Raw genomic sequence first — 13,154 nt, 5'->3', positions numbered from 1 at the left:
CTAGACCAACTTGTGAAGAAAAATGATAACCTTAATGAGGCTGTAGAATATAAGAAGCCATTATATTATCAAATTCTAGTATATTTGAAAATGCTTGAGAAAGATCACGAAAAAAGAATTGGAATTTCTCCACTTACAGATAGTCCTACAACTTATTCCTTCTCAGTTGAAGCTATAGGTGACGGCAAGGAGGTTCATCATCATCGTCATCATCATCATCATCATCATCATCATCATCATTTCTTCGCTCCAGCAAGTCGGGTGTGGTTGTGTACGAGCCTCCTCCAGTTTGTTCTATCCATCCACAGATGCTGCTCATATATGTGACACCAGTTTGCATCTCTAATTTCAAGGTCCTTCATTATCTGTTTTTCCCAAACATCACAAGGTCTTCCCCTTGGTCTCTTCCCAGGAACATTGTGGTCAAAGTATGTTCAAGGAGTCCTGTGAGGGTTCATTGTTTTCATGTGACCATACCATTGCAATCTCTTCACTTCTAGAGTCTCCAGCAAGCTTCTTTCCAATCCAAGCTGTTGTCGGATATCCACATTCCTTATTTTATCCAGTTTTGTTTTTTGTAGACAAGAACAGAGAAACTTCATTTCTGTTGCCTGAAGACAACTCTTTGTTGGTCCAGTAAGTGTTGCGGCTTCCAGGCCATACGTCAGTATAGGTACTAGATATATTTTTTACAAGCTGATCTTGGAAACTAACAGAAATATTTCATCCCAAAGTACTTGACGTACAGCGTGATAGAATTTGGAAGTTTTCTGTATTCTGTTACTAATCTCTTGATGGATGGTATTGTCTGATGACAGAACACTACCTAAATACTGGAAGTTGTCTACAATATCCATCTCTTCATCTCCAATTCTTAGATGAACAGTTGGAGAGTTTCTACTCATCACCAAGCCAACTGTCTTCGTTTTGCTGATTTTGAGACCAAAGGTTGTAAAAGCTTCATGCCAGAGATCTAGTATAGTTTGTACTTCCGCTTCTGTCTCACCCCATACCATTACATCATCAGCAAAAACCAGGGCATTAGTTGTTGGATCCTTTCTCTTAATCGCTTTTAAAACTTCATCCATTATGATTATAAAGAGAAGTGGTGAAAGACAACTTCCTTGCTGGACTCCACCCTTCATTTCAAACCAACCTGACCTTCCATCCTGGACCTGGACACAACACTTGGTTTCATCATATAATCGTTGTACTCGTGCTATGATGTCATCGGGCACTTTCTTATGTCTCAAACATTCCCATATATGCCTGCGTGGTACATGGTCATATGCTTTTTCGATGTCCAGAAAAACAGTTATAAGTGTACCTTTCTCCCAATACTTCTCATAGAGCATTCTGGTGGCAAAAATGAGGTCTATAGTTGATCTATGAGGTCTAAATCCATGTTGTTCCTCCTTAAGTGTAGGTTCAACATATTTTCTAATCCTGCTCTCAAGGATGGATTCGTAGATTTTGAGGCCATGTGACAGCAGAGTTATACCTCTGTAGTTGGTATATTTTCATTTTTTTCAACAATGGGATGATGACTCCTTGCTTCCAGTCATTGGGTATTACATTCTCTTTCCAGATTCTATTTAGTACCCTGTACATCCACTGTTGTCCTACCTCTCCTAGTGCTTTGATCATCTCAACACTTAATTCATCTGATCCAGTTGATGTGTTGTTTTTCAGCTTAGATATTGCTGTCTCTACTTCCAACCATGTCAGATTAGTGGTATTTGTGCTGCCAAAATCATAAGGTTTGTCGTCTAATGGGGTGACATTTTCATAATAGTTCAGCAAAGTTTCAAAGTGCCTTTGGAACTCCTGTAATATTTTGGTCTTATCCCTAGTCACCTCACCATTAGGAAGTTCTACAAATTAGATAGATTCATTTTGAGTTCTTCTATTCTTAACAATACTGTATAACAGGAGGTTCTTGACACACCTATATCCAATATAATGGTCCGTTATTGGACATTATAAATTTTCCAGCAAACTCATTCTTGGTTGCCTGCGTTTCGCCCTCGTGTGCTAAGTTAGGCTCGTCAGTTGGGACTTAGCACACCACCCAAGACGCAAGGCTAGTGCATACCGTGGAGGCCACTGCATAGGCTATTTGAAGCCACCAGCAGTGCCAATGCACTATGAGAGCTATGTCTCATTTCCAAAAATAGATGCCTGCCTGGCCATCAAATGATGCAGAGTTGATTCCCATAGGAAACCTAAAATATTTGTCCTGAATGAGTAAATTTATAATACCAATATAATGGTCCGTTATTGGACATTATAAATTTTCCAGCTAACTCACCTATATCCCCCGCTCCTCCACCTCCTCAGGTGCAAGAACAAGGAAGAACGCATCATCAATATTACACCAGACACAAGACTGTGAAAGAATGACAGGAGTTACTGTTCCAAAGGAAAGCAGGCTTAATAAGAATTGACAACTAGGAATTAGTAATATTTTCATCTGCATTACTAATAAGAGCCACATTGTGATATCTGGATTTCTTCATTTCGACAATTACTTATAAATTGTATAATTTTTAATGTATAAATTGACCTTTTTTCATGAATTATTAAGAAAAGAATATTCATTAGGACATATTCTCTATGGAATATTGTACAAGTTTTTCCTTGATGACTGCTTTCAATTGTAGAAATAATTTATATGTTTTCGCTTGAGTTTTTTGTTTGTTTTAATGTTGTCAATCTTATGTTAATTTTAAGGACACTTCCTCTGAAGCATTACTTTTTCAATTTATGTATTTTTCATCTAAACAGTGTTATGTGGCTGAAGATGTTGATAATATACGAAACGTTTACCACTTTTAACCATTAAGTTGCCTTAAGCAATCATTGTATCGACTAGGTGGAAAATAAATAAATACTTAGTTGAAAATCTATTGAAGTGCGATACGGATTATGAAGCTAATTTTATGTAAGCACACTGTGTGTCGTGACCGTGGCCAGTGCAGAGCATTCTACAATAACTGCTGACACGTTCAATCGTAAGGTTGGTGTGGTATCCCATCGTGTTGTGTGTGCAGAGCGGGCTAGGCTCAATGGCGCGTCAACTGGATGTTCATTCCAATTGGAGGTGTGTGCAACGATCAGATTTCTATGGGCTAAACGGTTCAATTGCACAGACGTTCATCATGAAATCACTGCTGTATATGGTGAGTGTGCAATTTCTCACCCAGTTACTGTAAAGTGGTGTAAGCAATTTGACGCTGGACGCACAGATCTCATGGACGAATATCGCGAAGGCAGGCCTGCAACATCCAGTACTGTTGCAAATGTTGATCGCGTGGATGGGATCATTAGAGAGAATCAGCGCATAACACTGCAGGAAATTGCCAGCATGCTGAACATTTCGTATGGCAATGTGTTCTCCATTGTTCACCAGCATGTTGGATTTCATAAACTGTGTCAAAGTTGGGTTCCATATCTGCTCACCAATGTAACAAGGGACAACGTTTCCAATCGTCACCGGCATTTTTGAAACGGTATTCTGTGGAGGGCAACAAGTTCTGCATTGAATCATCACAGGGGATGAAACATGGGTCCACCACTTCACCCCCGAAACAAAGAGAACATCGATAGAATGGGTGCACACCACATCACCACCACGAAAGAAGGCCAAGTTCCAACCTTCAGCAGGAAAGGTCATGGAAACAGTGTTCTTTGTAGAGGTGTGACAAACCATTATTTTTGTGTAACTGTTACATGTGTCACTGCTACAATAAAGCAACAGTTAAAAATAATGTACAACATTACTAACCTTTTATTGGTCACAGCCTGGTCACGGCTTCAAGCTTGTCTCGTTACAGCCATGTTGCAAAGTTCCATTCATTCACGCACTCGCACATGCGTGGATGCATCGTTACACTGTTGCAGCAAAACACGCGTTCCTATTTGCTATAAAGTTAACGAGAGGCAACAACGGATGAAATGAGAAAAGAACATAGCGTCTTTTCAGAAATCTAGAGGAGTGAGTTTGACAATGCCCGATCAAGGATAAAAGACAAGAAAACATGATGATCTGTCTGCCAAACCTCGACACAAATTGGTACAAGAGGATCGATTAAGTAAAATGAAGTAATGTTATCTATAATATCAATATCGAAAGTTAGCATACTAATTCATTCATGGAACAAGAAAAATTACATGGGTGGAACTTATCAATTTGGGCCGATGACCTTCGATGTTAGGCCCTTTAAACAACAAGCATCATCATCATCAACAAGCAACCGAAACTTATAATAATATTATAATGTAGATATCTCTGCACGATATCTGAGACAACGATTGCCCCTGCGCAGTTGAATATGTCATAACAGTTTATATTTAGTTACCAGATGACGGCAGCAACTTAAACAAATACACTATTTGACTTAAAGCAATCTCCTCCGTAAGCGCTCTCACCTGGAAGACGTGTACTACTTGAACTCTGAAGGTCACATTCTGTGTCTGTAAGCTGCTACTAGTGACAGTTCCCACTTCCCAGTTGCTGTTTTCACTAGTACGTTATTCTGTTGTCGTTACTCGGTAACCTGTTATTTTTTGTCCTCATTACAGTTGTAACAGTGACAGGCATTTAACTGTGACAAAATAACTGCTACGTTATTTTTTAGCCATCTCTAGTTCTTTGACATGGAGGGTGTGGTGCACGTGTAATTTATGCCGAAAGGTACGACAATCAACTTGGCTTCGTATTGTCAAACGTTGAACTGGTTGCAAAAGGCAATTAAAGACAAGCGGTGGGGAAAATTGAGCACCGGTGTGATTTTATTGCACGATAATGCAACACCTCACATGGCATTCCAAACGTCTGAACTGCTACAGCAATTCAAGTGGGACGTATGGCAACATCCTCCATATAGTCCAGACTTAGCGCCATGCGATTATCATGTGTTCGGTAAGCTGAAAAAGGATCTCGGTGGACGATGATTCCAAAAGGATGAGAGGTGAAAACAGCTGTCTCCAGGTGGTTATACAGCGCTGGAGGTGATTTCTACGCATCCAGAAACGAAAATTTGTTCGACCATTCCAAAAAATGTTTGTCTGTTGGGGATTATGTGGAAAAGTGAACTTACATTGTATGTTCTCATAGCCGTGTTGCCTATGTGTAGGTGGTTTCATAAATGGCCATAACCTGGAAGTGAAACTTACTTTTTGATTCCCCCTCGTACCTAACATTACTATTGATGTCCTGATTTACTTTAAATCATCAGATTATTAGGAGAAGATGGAAAGAACTTAAACCAGAGCTTGGTCAAAGCTTTCATTCCTTACCCTAAAGGCTCCGGCAGGCCTCTTAGAGAGTGATGCTCTGTCTCAGGCCAAGAGATGTGTGGTGATCTATGGTGAAGTGAAGGACGAAGGAGAAGGGATTGGCCATGACCTTTAAATAAGAACTGTCCTGGCATTTGCCTGGAAGTGAAAATGGGAAGCTACAGAAAACCATTCTCAGGACAGCCAGCAATGGGATTTGAACTCGCTAGCCTCTCGAATGCCGAGTTTCATCATACCGATCTCCTCGGTGCAGACCATCTGGACAGTCATTCCTAGTTAGCAAAAAGGATTGCTAACCTACTAAAGGAGAAATGATTCTCCATTATCAAAAGATTTGTTCTCCCCATGTAAGAACTGAGTGTCCACAATTAAACTGACGGTGTTCAGCGCTGCACAGCACAGGCTGTAAGGATTGTAGGAGTCTGAAATATCATATATATGCTAACTAAGCAATGCGCTCACAAATTATGCCACAGAAATTATTAGTTCAAAGTCTTGCACCAAGTGAAAATATGGCACTGCAAGCAGACAGAAGATGCAATATTCCATAACTCTGATGTCAGAATGTTCTTCTGGTGGAAATGCGTTGTGTCAGTTCCTTGGTTTTTGCAGGAACAACCATTGCATTCAGCTTACGTGACTGTTTGGTGTGAAGCTCCTTCATTCTTGGTCTGTTTTTCTTTGAGGAGGTGACCCTTTGTGGGCCTCTTAGGTGTACAGTGACATTTGCATGTTGTGGGGTCCTTCTTGTGCAACATGCAATTTCAGCTTTGCAAAAAGGCAACTGTGACCACACTGTTATTTTCATGCAAGATGGAGCAACACCACGTCACTCGCCAAGTGAAAGATTTGTTGCGAGAAACCTTCAGTGACTACTACATTATCTCAAAGCATTTTCCAGATGTGTGATCTTCAATATTCCCCGACCTAAATCCATGCGACTTCTGATTCTGGGGATGTTTGAAGGATCATGTCTATCAGGAAAATGTCCGGTCTCTGCCTGATCTAAAGGCTAGCATACAACGACATGTCACTCCGATTTCACCCTAGGCTATATGTTGCAGGCAACTTTTGACTATGCTGTTTTATGGATGCAGCCTGTTGCTGAGTTGGGAGGCTGTATTGAACAGTGTTTGTAACCATAAATTCTCATAAACATGCCAGAACCACTGTTATCATACATTTGATCTTCCCTGTCTTTTCTCTGCAACCCTACCTGCTGCTTATGGCATCATATTTTCACCGGATGACAAGATTTGGAAGAAATAATTTTTGTGGCATAATTTGCAAGCGCATTGCTTAGTTAGCACATTTCTGACTCCTATGATCATTACAGCCCATGCTGTGCTGCGCTGAACACCATCGGTTAGTTTTGGACACTCTGTATAATGCCAGTTAAGGCTTTCGCAGCCACAGATAAAAAAATTCACAACAATAGAACCATGCCACACATGACCTAATAACTCAAAAGCTTTGTGTTCTATTGCTATGATTTGTTTATCTGCGGCCATGAAAACCTTAACTGGCAAGTCAGTACAGTTTAACCCTTTTGTAGTTTAGTGACCAAAAAATATGGTGTTGGTATACAGTTATAAAAATAGGTAAATAACATTACAATCTATGTATAAAACTAACGCATATAATCCCTTTTGTTACTGTATCAAAATAAATAAAATAAAGTCATAAAAAACACCCAAGATGCAATCCCCCTTCCTCCTTCATTTTTCACATCCTTTTATCCACTTCCCTTCTCTTGCACATCTCCTTAACCCACCAGCATCTCTTGGCCAGAGAGAGGGCGTGACCCTCTAGGTGGTCTGCCCCACCCCTTTAGGGTGAGGAATGAAAACTTTAGTGATGATGATGATGACTTACAGACTAAGTGTCCACATATCCAGCCACCAATCATCTATGTGAAAAGGTCATGAGGAAATGTGAGCATTAAGGAGTAAAATATGTTCCTCTCTATGCTTCTCTTAAGAATAACAGTATTAAATCAGTAATACAATGTTTGTCTTGTAATATTCTTTTCTACCTTGTCAGTTAGCATCAGAGGGCATGGGCACACTGTCCATAACAGACGAGGAGAAGGAGAGGCTTTCCAAGTTGCTGAAGGATATAGACAATGAGGATCAAGAGAAGAAAAAAACTGATGAGAAAGGGGATGCTCTTAAAGACAATGACACAGATGAAGATGAAACAGAATATGTTGGAAACAATGAGGAATATGGAGGATACACAATGGATCCCCAAGTGGAGCAAAATTTGAAAGAAATTGACTCCAAACTTGAAGTAAGTGGTTTCATTACCTAATTAAAACATTAGCTAGTGGTCTAAACCGCAATAACTGCTTGCCTATTGAATGCGTGTTTACAAACTTTTATGAATGAATTAAACAAAAGAAACATGAAGAAATAGTATCAAACAGAATACTTTTCATGTATGTCACATAGTGTAGCGATTGCTTCAAACAGAAAATTGCCTGAAAGACATAACGCAGTCAGAATCAGTCCCAACACAATTAACCATAGAACACCTTCTTTTAGTACTGAACCACAGTTCACACCCTCACTATTTCTGTCAGTGTGATATATACACACAACCACCAGAGTGAAATAATTTTGTAATGATGTTCCCCAGTTTTGTATGAGGTATAAAGAAAACAATTAGAATAAATGTGTCTGAACTTTAAATTCTTGCTCGACTGATGTTGTAAATGGGTTGTTGGAGAGAGTGAAATGCATTTATTTCTGTTCCCCTCATTTGGAAGCTGTCAAAAAAAAAAAAAAAAAAAACTTAGATGAAAAGTGGATTGACAGCTACAAAGGCAGTGTAAAATATATTGTCTATTAAGTAGTGATGGGCAACGCTCTCGCTCGAGACTAACATCACAGATCTCGAGACTCTCGCGAGAATCTCAAGACCAATTCTCTCGTGCTGCAATTTGTGCAACGCCCGAATAACTATGAGTGTAAACTTGATAGTATACCATAAGCAGTTATTGAGCAAAATAACTTTCTCATGTGGAAATGTGTAAGCCATAAATTTTGTCAAAAGTCTGGAAAAGTACTGCATGTTCAACTATGAACCCCTTAATACCGTTAACGAAAATGAAAACAGAATGTCAGTATCTTAAACGGTTCACAAGTTATTTCAGGTTGACATCTTAGCTGAATAACCCTTATAATTTGTTAATAACTGTAGATAGGACATACACCTACATGTATACCTTGCAGTTGCTGTCAACAGGGTAGCTTCTTCTGATGCAAACCAGGCCGCAGCTGTTCTGTGATGATTCCCTTTCATTGATATTATGTGTTCTTAAGTGCCAGATCATCCCAGAAGTATTTCTACCAACATATTTTATTTCTTTTGAACAGACAACACAGCGGGCTGTGCTATGTGACATCTCTTCAAAATAACCGACATCCATGACTTATGTTGCCTTTCGGACATTGTCTTAAAGTTGTCGCATACAATTAGGCACAAATACACATTGCATTATCATATACCAAAGTACCTAATTGTTAATTTACAATGACAAAGTTTTATTATGATCCACCTGTTCAATACATTATAATGTTGTCACATTTAAAATATCTTCATTAATTAAAAAGTTATTTGTGGGACATGTTTCGTTCCTTTACAGAGCATCGTCAGCCAAATCTGAACCTCGAAGAATGGTTATGTCCATAAATAATGACTTAAGAACTATTAAGCCATTTTTCACAAACTTAACGTTACTCTATTAGAACACAAGTATGAATGTTGCAAATTATAAATCTCATCCTGTATTGACGGTTATCACGTTACAAATAAAAGTATTTATAAAATCCTCCTTATCAATACAAATCAAATCATCTGTTAGATGGAACGAAGTCTATACATGTTTCAGCCTATTCTCAAGGCCATCTTCAGTAGCAGAACAATTATTACATAGCACAAAAACAAATTAAAAATCTTGATGAAGTGAAATGACAATGATCATGATTGATGAATTAAAAAACATATTGAGCTACAAAGTCCTCTCGTCTGATAGGTCGTTCTTGATTGTCAAAATAAAAACTTGCTGACTGTTAAAATGAAACACTGTGCTGGGCAGCGTAGTGAGACCGTCAATAACGTGGATTAAAAAGTGTATAACATCTGTAATGAGAAAAAGAACTATGAGTAGATGAAAAACAAGTCAAAATATTGTGCGAAAAGAAAACTCAATCGACTTACTTGTAATAAAAGTTGTTGTCTCGAGTGGAACGACCTTGTCAGTCTCAAGTCACATAGACAACTAAGCTTGTGTGTGGCTTACCGTGTGTCTGTGTTGATGCGGTTGGGTGGGGAAGAGGAGAGGGAGGGGAGAAGGGGGAGGGATAAGGTGAATCACGTGAGTGGGATGTTGAGGGATGAATGTTGGTCTTCATGAAATTTAAATGCTTGTTGTCATTTGACCTCGGTGAATGCTATTGAATAAATACGCTCTTGTTGATGTCCGTGACCGTACGTTGAAATAATGGATTTAATAAGGCATGATTGAAAGGGACGTAAATTGACGATCGTAGTTAAAAGTTGTTAGGTAGTTTACCTTTCCAATTGCTGTTTGTCAGTTTGGTGTTATCCGAGGTTGTGTGGTGACTGCAATATTGTATGTACCAATCATGTCACCTTCACTGTTCAACAAGTGATAAGCACATTTGCCCACCTTTTTATCTATAGTGTATGGTCCCTGACACAGTCTTCAAAATTTGTGAATTTCCTTATTGTCAACAGATGAAGTGTGTGGAACCTTTAGTAACACCTCCTCCCCTACTTCAAAACTATCTGCATGATGCCTCCCCAGCTGCATCATCCTCTTATCAGCTGCTTTTCTTAAATTCTGCCTCCCTAATTCAATCACCTTGAGAGAAACCTTCTCTCCAGAGAGTAAACCTACCATTGTTGACAACCTTACACAAAAGCTCTCTTCCCATTGTTTCACACACACCTTGTACAGACTTTCATTTAGAACACATATACAGTTCACATTTAAAACATCCCTTCTCTTCTGAAAACATACCATATTTGCACATCTTACATCAATACTCTTCCACATACAATTGACATTACTCCTACTAACTTCAGCATCAAATATTCCATTCCACATACATTTAAATTGACTTCCTTTTCTCTCATGCACATTGTCACTTTCACTTTCTTCAAATTTTCTCCAAATACCAAATGGCTTTCCAACACAATTACTCATTACAAAATCTTCAAACCCTGAATCACCATAATATTCACAACAACTCTTATAATACTCATTATGCACAAAGTGTGACCTAACTTCCCCTTTACAAAGATTTTCACTCACAGCATCAACAATACCTCTTTTACTGAAATCATTACTATCTTTGACTTCGAGATCCCCACTATTCCTACTAAATTTCTCCACTAATACTACATCTTCCATATCTTTCATCGTAGTTCCCACCTGCTCATCATTCAGGCTATCAACATTGTTGCTCTCGACCCTCTTAATGAAAGTTTCATTAATCTCAAAATCATCACTACTCTGACACATTATCGACGTACCATTAATCTCCTCACTTACACCAACATCTACAACATGATATATCTTCCTCAAAGACTCCTCCTCCACAAAATAATCTCCATCATCCTCACACAAAACTTCTTTTTCAATTTCTGCAACTTCCCAAAGAGCATCAATTACCACAGTGCTATCACCATCAATTTTAGCACATAGTAGGTCCTCCAATAAATCCTCCATTTTCTCTATAAACATCTTACCAAAACTATGCAACTCCTTCTGTTGACTCTCAATTTTATCACTTAATACCTTCTGTTGACTCTCAATTTTATCACTTAATACCTTTCCCTGATTACTAATTTGACCACTCAAATTATTCCATTGGTCACTCAATTTGGTTAATTCCCTCCCCTGATTAGTAATTTTACTACACAAATCATTCCCTTGATCAGTAATTTTATCACTTAATTTGGCCAACTGCTCTAATACTAACTTCATAAACTCATTATTATCCCCCATGTTACTTAGGTTTTGCTCACTACCTTCCCCTTCACCTCCCATTACAATTCCATACACTTTTTCCATAGACATATTTTCACTCTGTAAACTACTTTTCATCAAAACTTTGTGCACTTGTATCAGAGCTGCTCTCCAGCTTTCCAGACATACTTCCTTTATGCACTGTTCTCCTTCTCAAATTCATTGCTCTCACTAATATCCATATTCCACTGATTATTTTATGAGCTTGCCTACTCAAAACATAACACTGATAAATTACTCCTAACACGAGCTCATAAAATACTAGACCAACATTATTATTACTGTCACTGGTATTCATATTCTACTAATACACATACTACTAAAAACATTATGTTGGGTATTCAGCTCAAAGGCTGGCTTGATCCTCTACACCTCCACCAACAGCTTTCATAGATAGCCTAGGTGTCACTGAAGAGGCATACTAGGGGAGTGAGGTAGTTTCCCATTGCTTTCCTCACTGAGCCAGAAGTTGCTATTGCATATCAAGTCTGCCAAGCCCACTGAAATGCATGCACCAACCAACCCTATGAGCGATATTTTCACACCATTCATAACAGGGACTGGCTGCACAAGCAATGGTATTACTAGCATCACTCATACCTCAGTCACTTTCATATTGCCAAAGCCAAGGATGAGACTGAGATATGTCAATGAAAGTAACAAATTTATTCTAGCCCATACCAGAAGACATAGTGCACAGTAAATACTACATCCTGCCAGCAAAGGCATGAAAACACTGATAAATTACTTCTAACATGAGCTCATAAAATACTGGACTAAATGTGCCCATCAAGGGGGGAGACCGAGCTCAACACGGGGAAAATAGGCCAATATTCATTCGATTGTTATATATGCTACAAACGTTGTTGACAAATGCTGCACATACCCCAGGATTGGCATGCTTAAGAGCAATCAGAAGCAACTTCAATAATGTCAAAATTCTAATTATAACATTTTAAAATAAAATGTTCAAAATTTCCCACCTTTTTAACAATATATCACAGTTTCCTTCATAACTCTCTTACTGATTCATGGGTAATTATGATTTTTTCAGAGTTTCCTCCCATAATGTTGTACTACAATCTGTACCTCATTCAGATCAATAGGATTTAAATTCAATTTTATATAACATATTTATTTAAAAAGCTATTAATATTTTCTGGTGCACGGAATAAAAACGCGACAAAAAATTGAAATCACAGTCTATGTTAATGATTGAGGTTCATTTTGTAGCTGGAGTTTTGATACACACTTTAAAAAAGGAAGAGTACGAAAATTCTTATAAACTTGGAATTTATAAGGGAAACAGTGATATACTGTTAAAAAGGCAGGAAATTTTGAATATTTTATTTTAAAATATTAAAATCATTAAAATTTTGACATTATTGAAGTTGCTTCTGGTTTCCAGGAAGCATGCCAATACTGGTATATGTGCAGCAATTGTCAACAACAATTGTAGCATATTTAACAATCGAATGAATACTAACCTATTTTTTCCTTTGTTAAGCTGGATCTCCCCCCTCAAAGTCATATAGCAAGTCTGGATATCATTCTGCCCCACGTTGGGCGCCAATTGTAACAGCTTGATGAAATAGAAAATACTACAAGGATGAATAGTCACCAGGATAAAGTATAAATAACGAAATTGGGCGCCACCTGTAAAAAAAAATTTACAGGAATAATTGACTCACAGAGCATGACAGAACTCCCTCTCCCAAGGCGACGGTCATCAGGCTGACGATGCTCCAAACTTGCTATATAACCTTACCTGTTACTATTTACCCCTGAAATT

At 38.4% G+C, this 13,154-nt stretch overlaps 1 protein-coding gene across 1 annotated transcript in view; it reads left to right on the top strand.

Moving 5' to 3' along the window:
- The window catches only part of LOC136884111 (fibrous sheath-interacting protein 1), a 60,786-nt gene that overhangs the window by 29,563 nt on the left and 18,069 nt on the right, over positions 1-13,154 (top strand). Inside the window, exon 4 of the mRNA XM_067156150.2 lies at positions 7,345-7,593. Coding sequence (XP_067012251.2) covers positions 7,345-7,593 — 249 coding nt within the window. The remainder of the gene's footprint in view (positions 1-7,344; positions 7,594-13,154) is intronic.

This window comes from Anabrus simplex, chromosome 12, assembly GCF_040414725.1.
Source record: "Anabrus simplex isolate iqAnaSimp1 chromosome 12, ASM4041472v1, whole genome shotgun sequence".
NCBI classification, from domain to species: domain Eukaryota; kingdom Metazoa; phylum Arthropoda; class Insecta; order Orthoptera; family Tettigoniidae; genus Anabrus; species Anabrus simplex.
The sequence above is the reverse complement of the archived record's forward strand: the minus strand, read 5'-3'. Positions and strand labels throughout refer to the sequence as shown.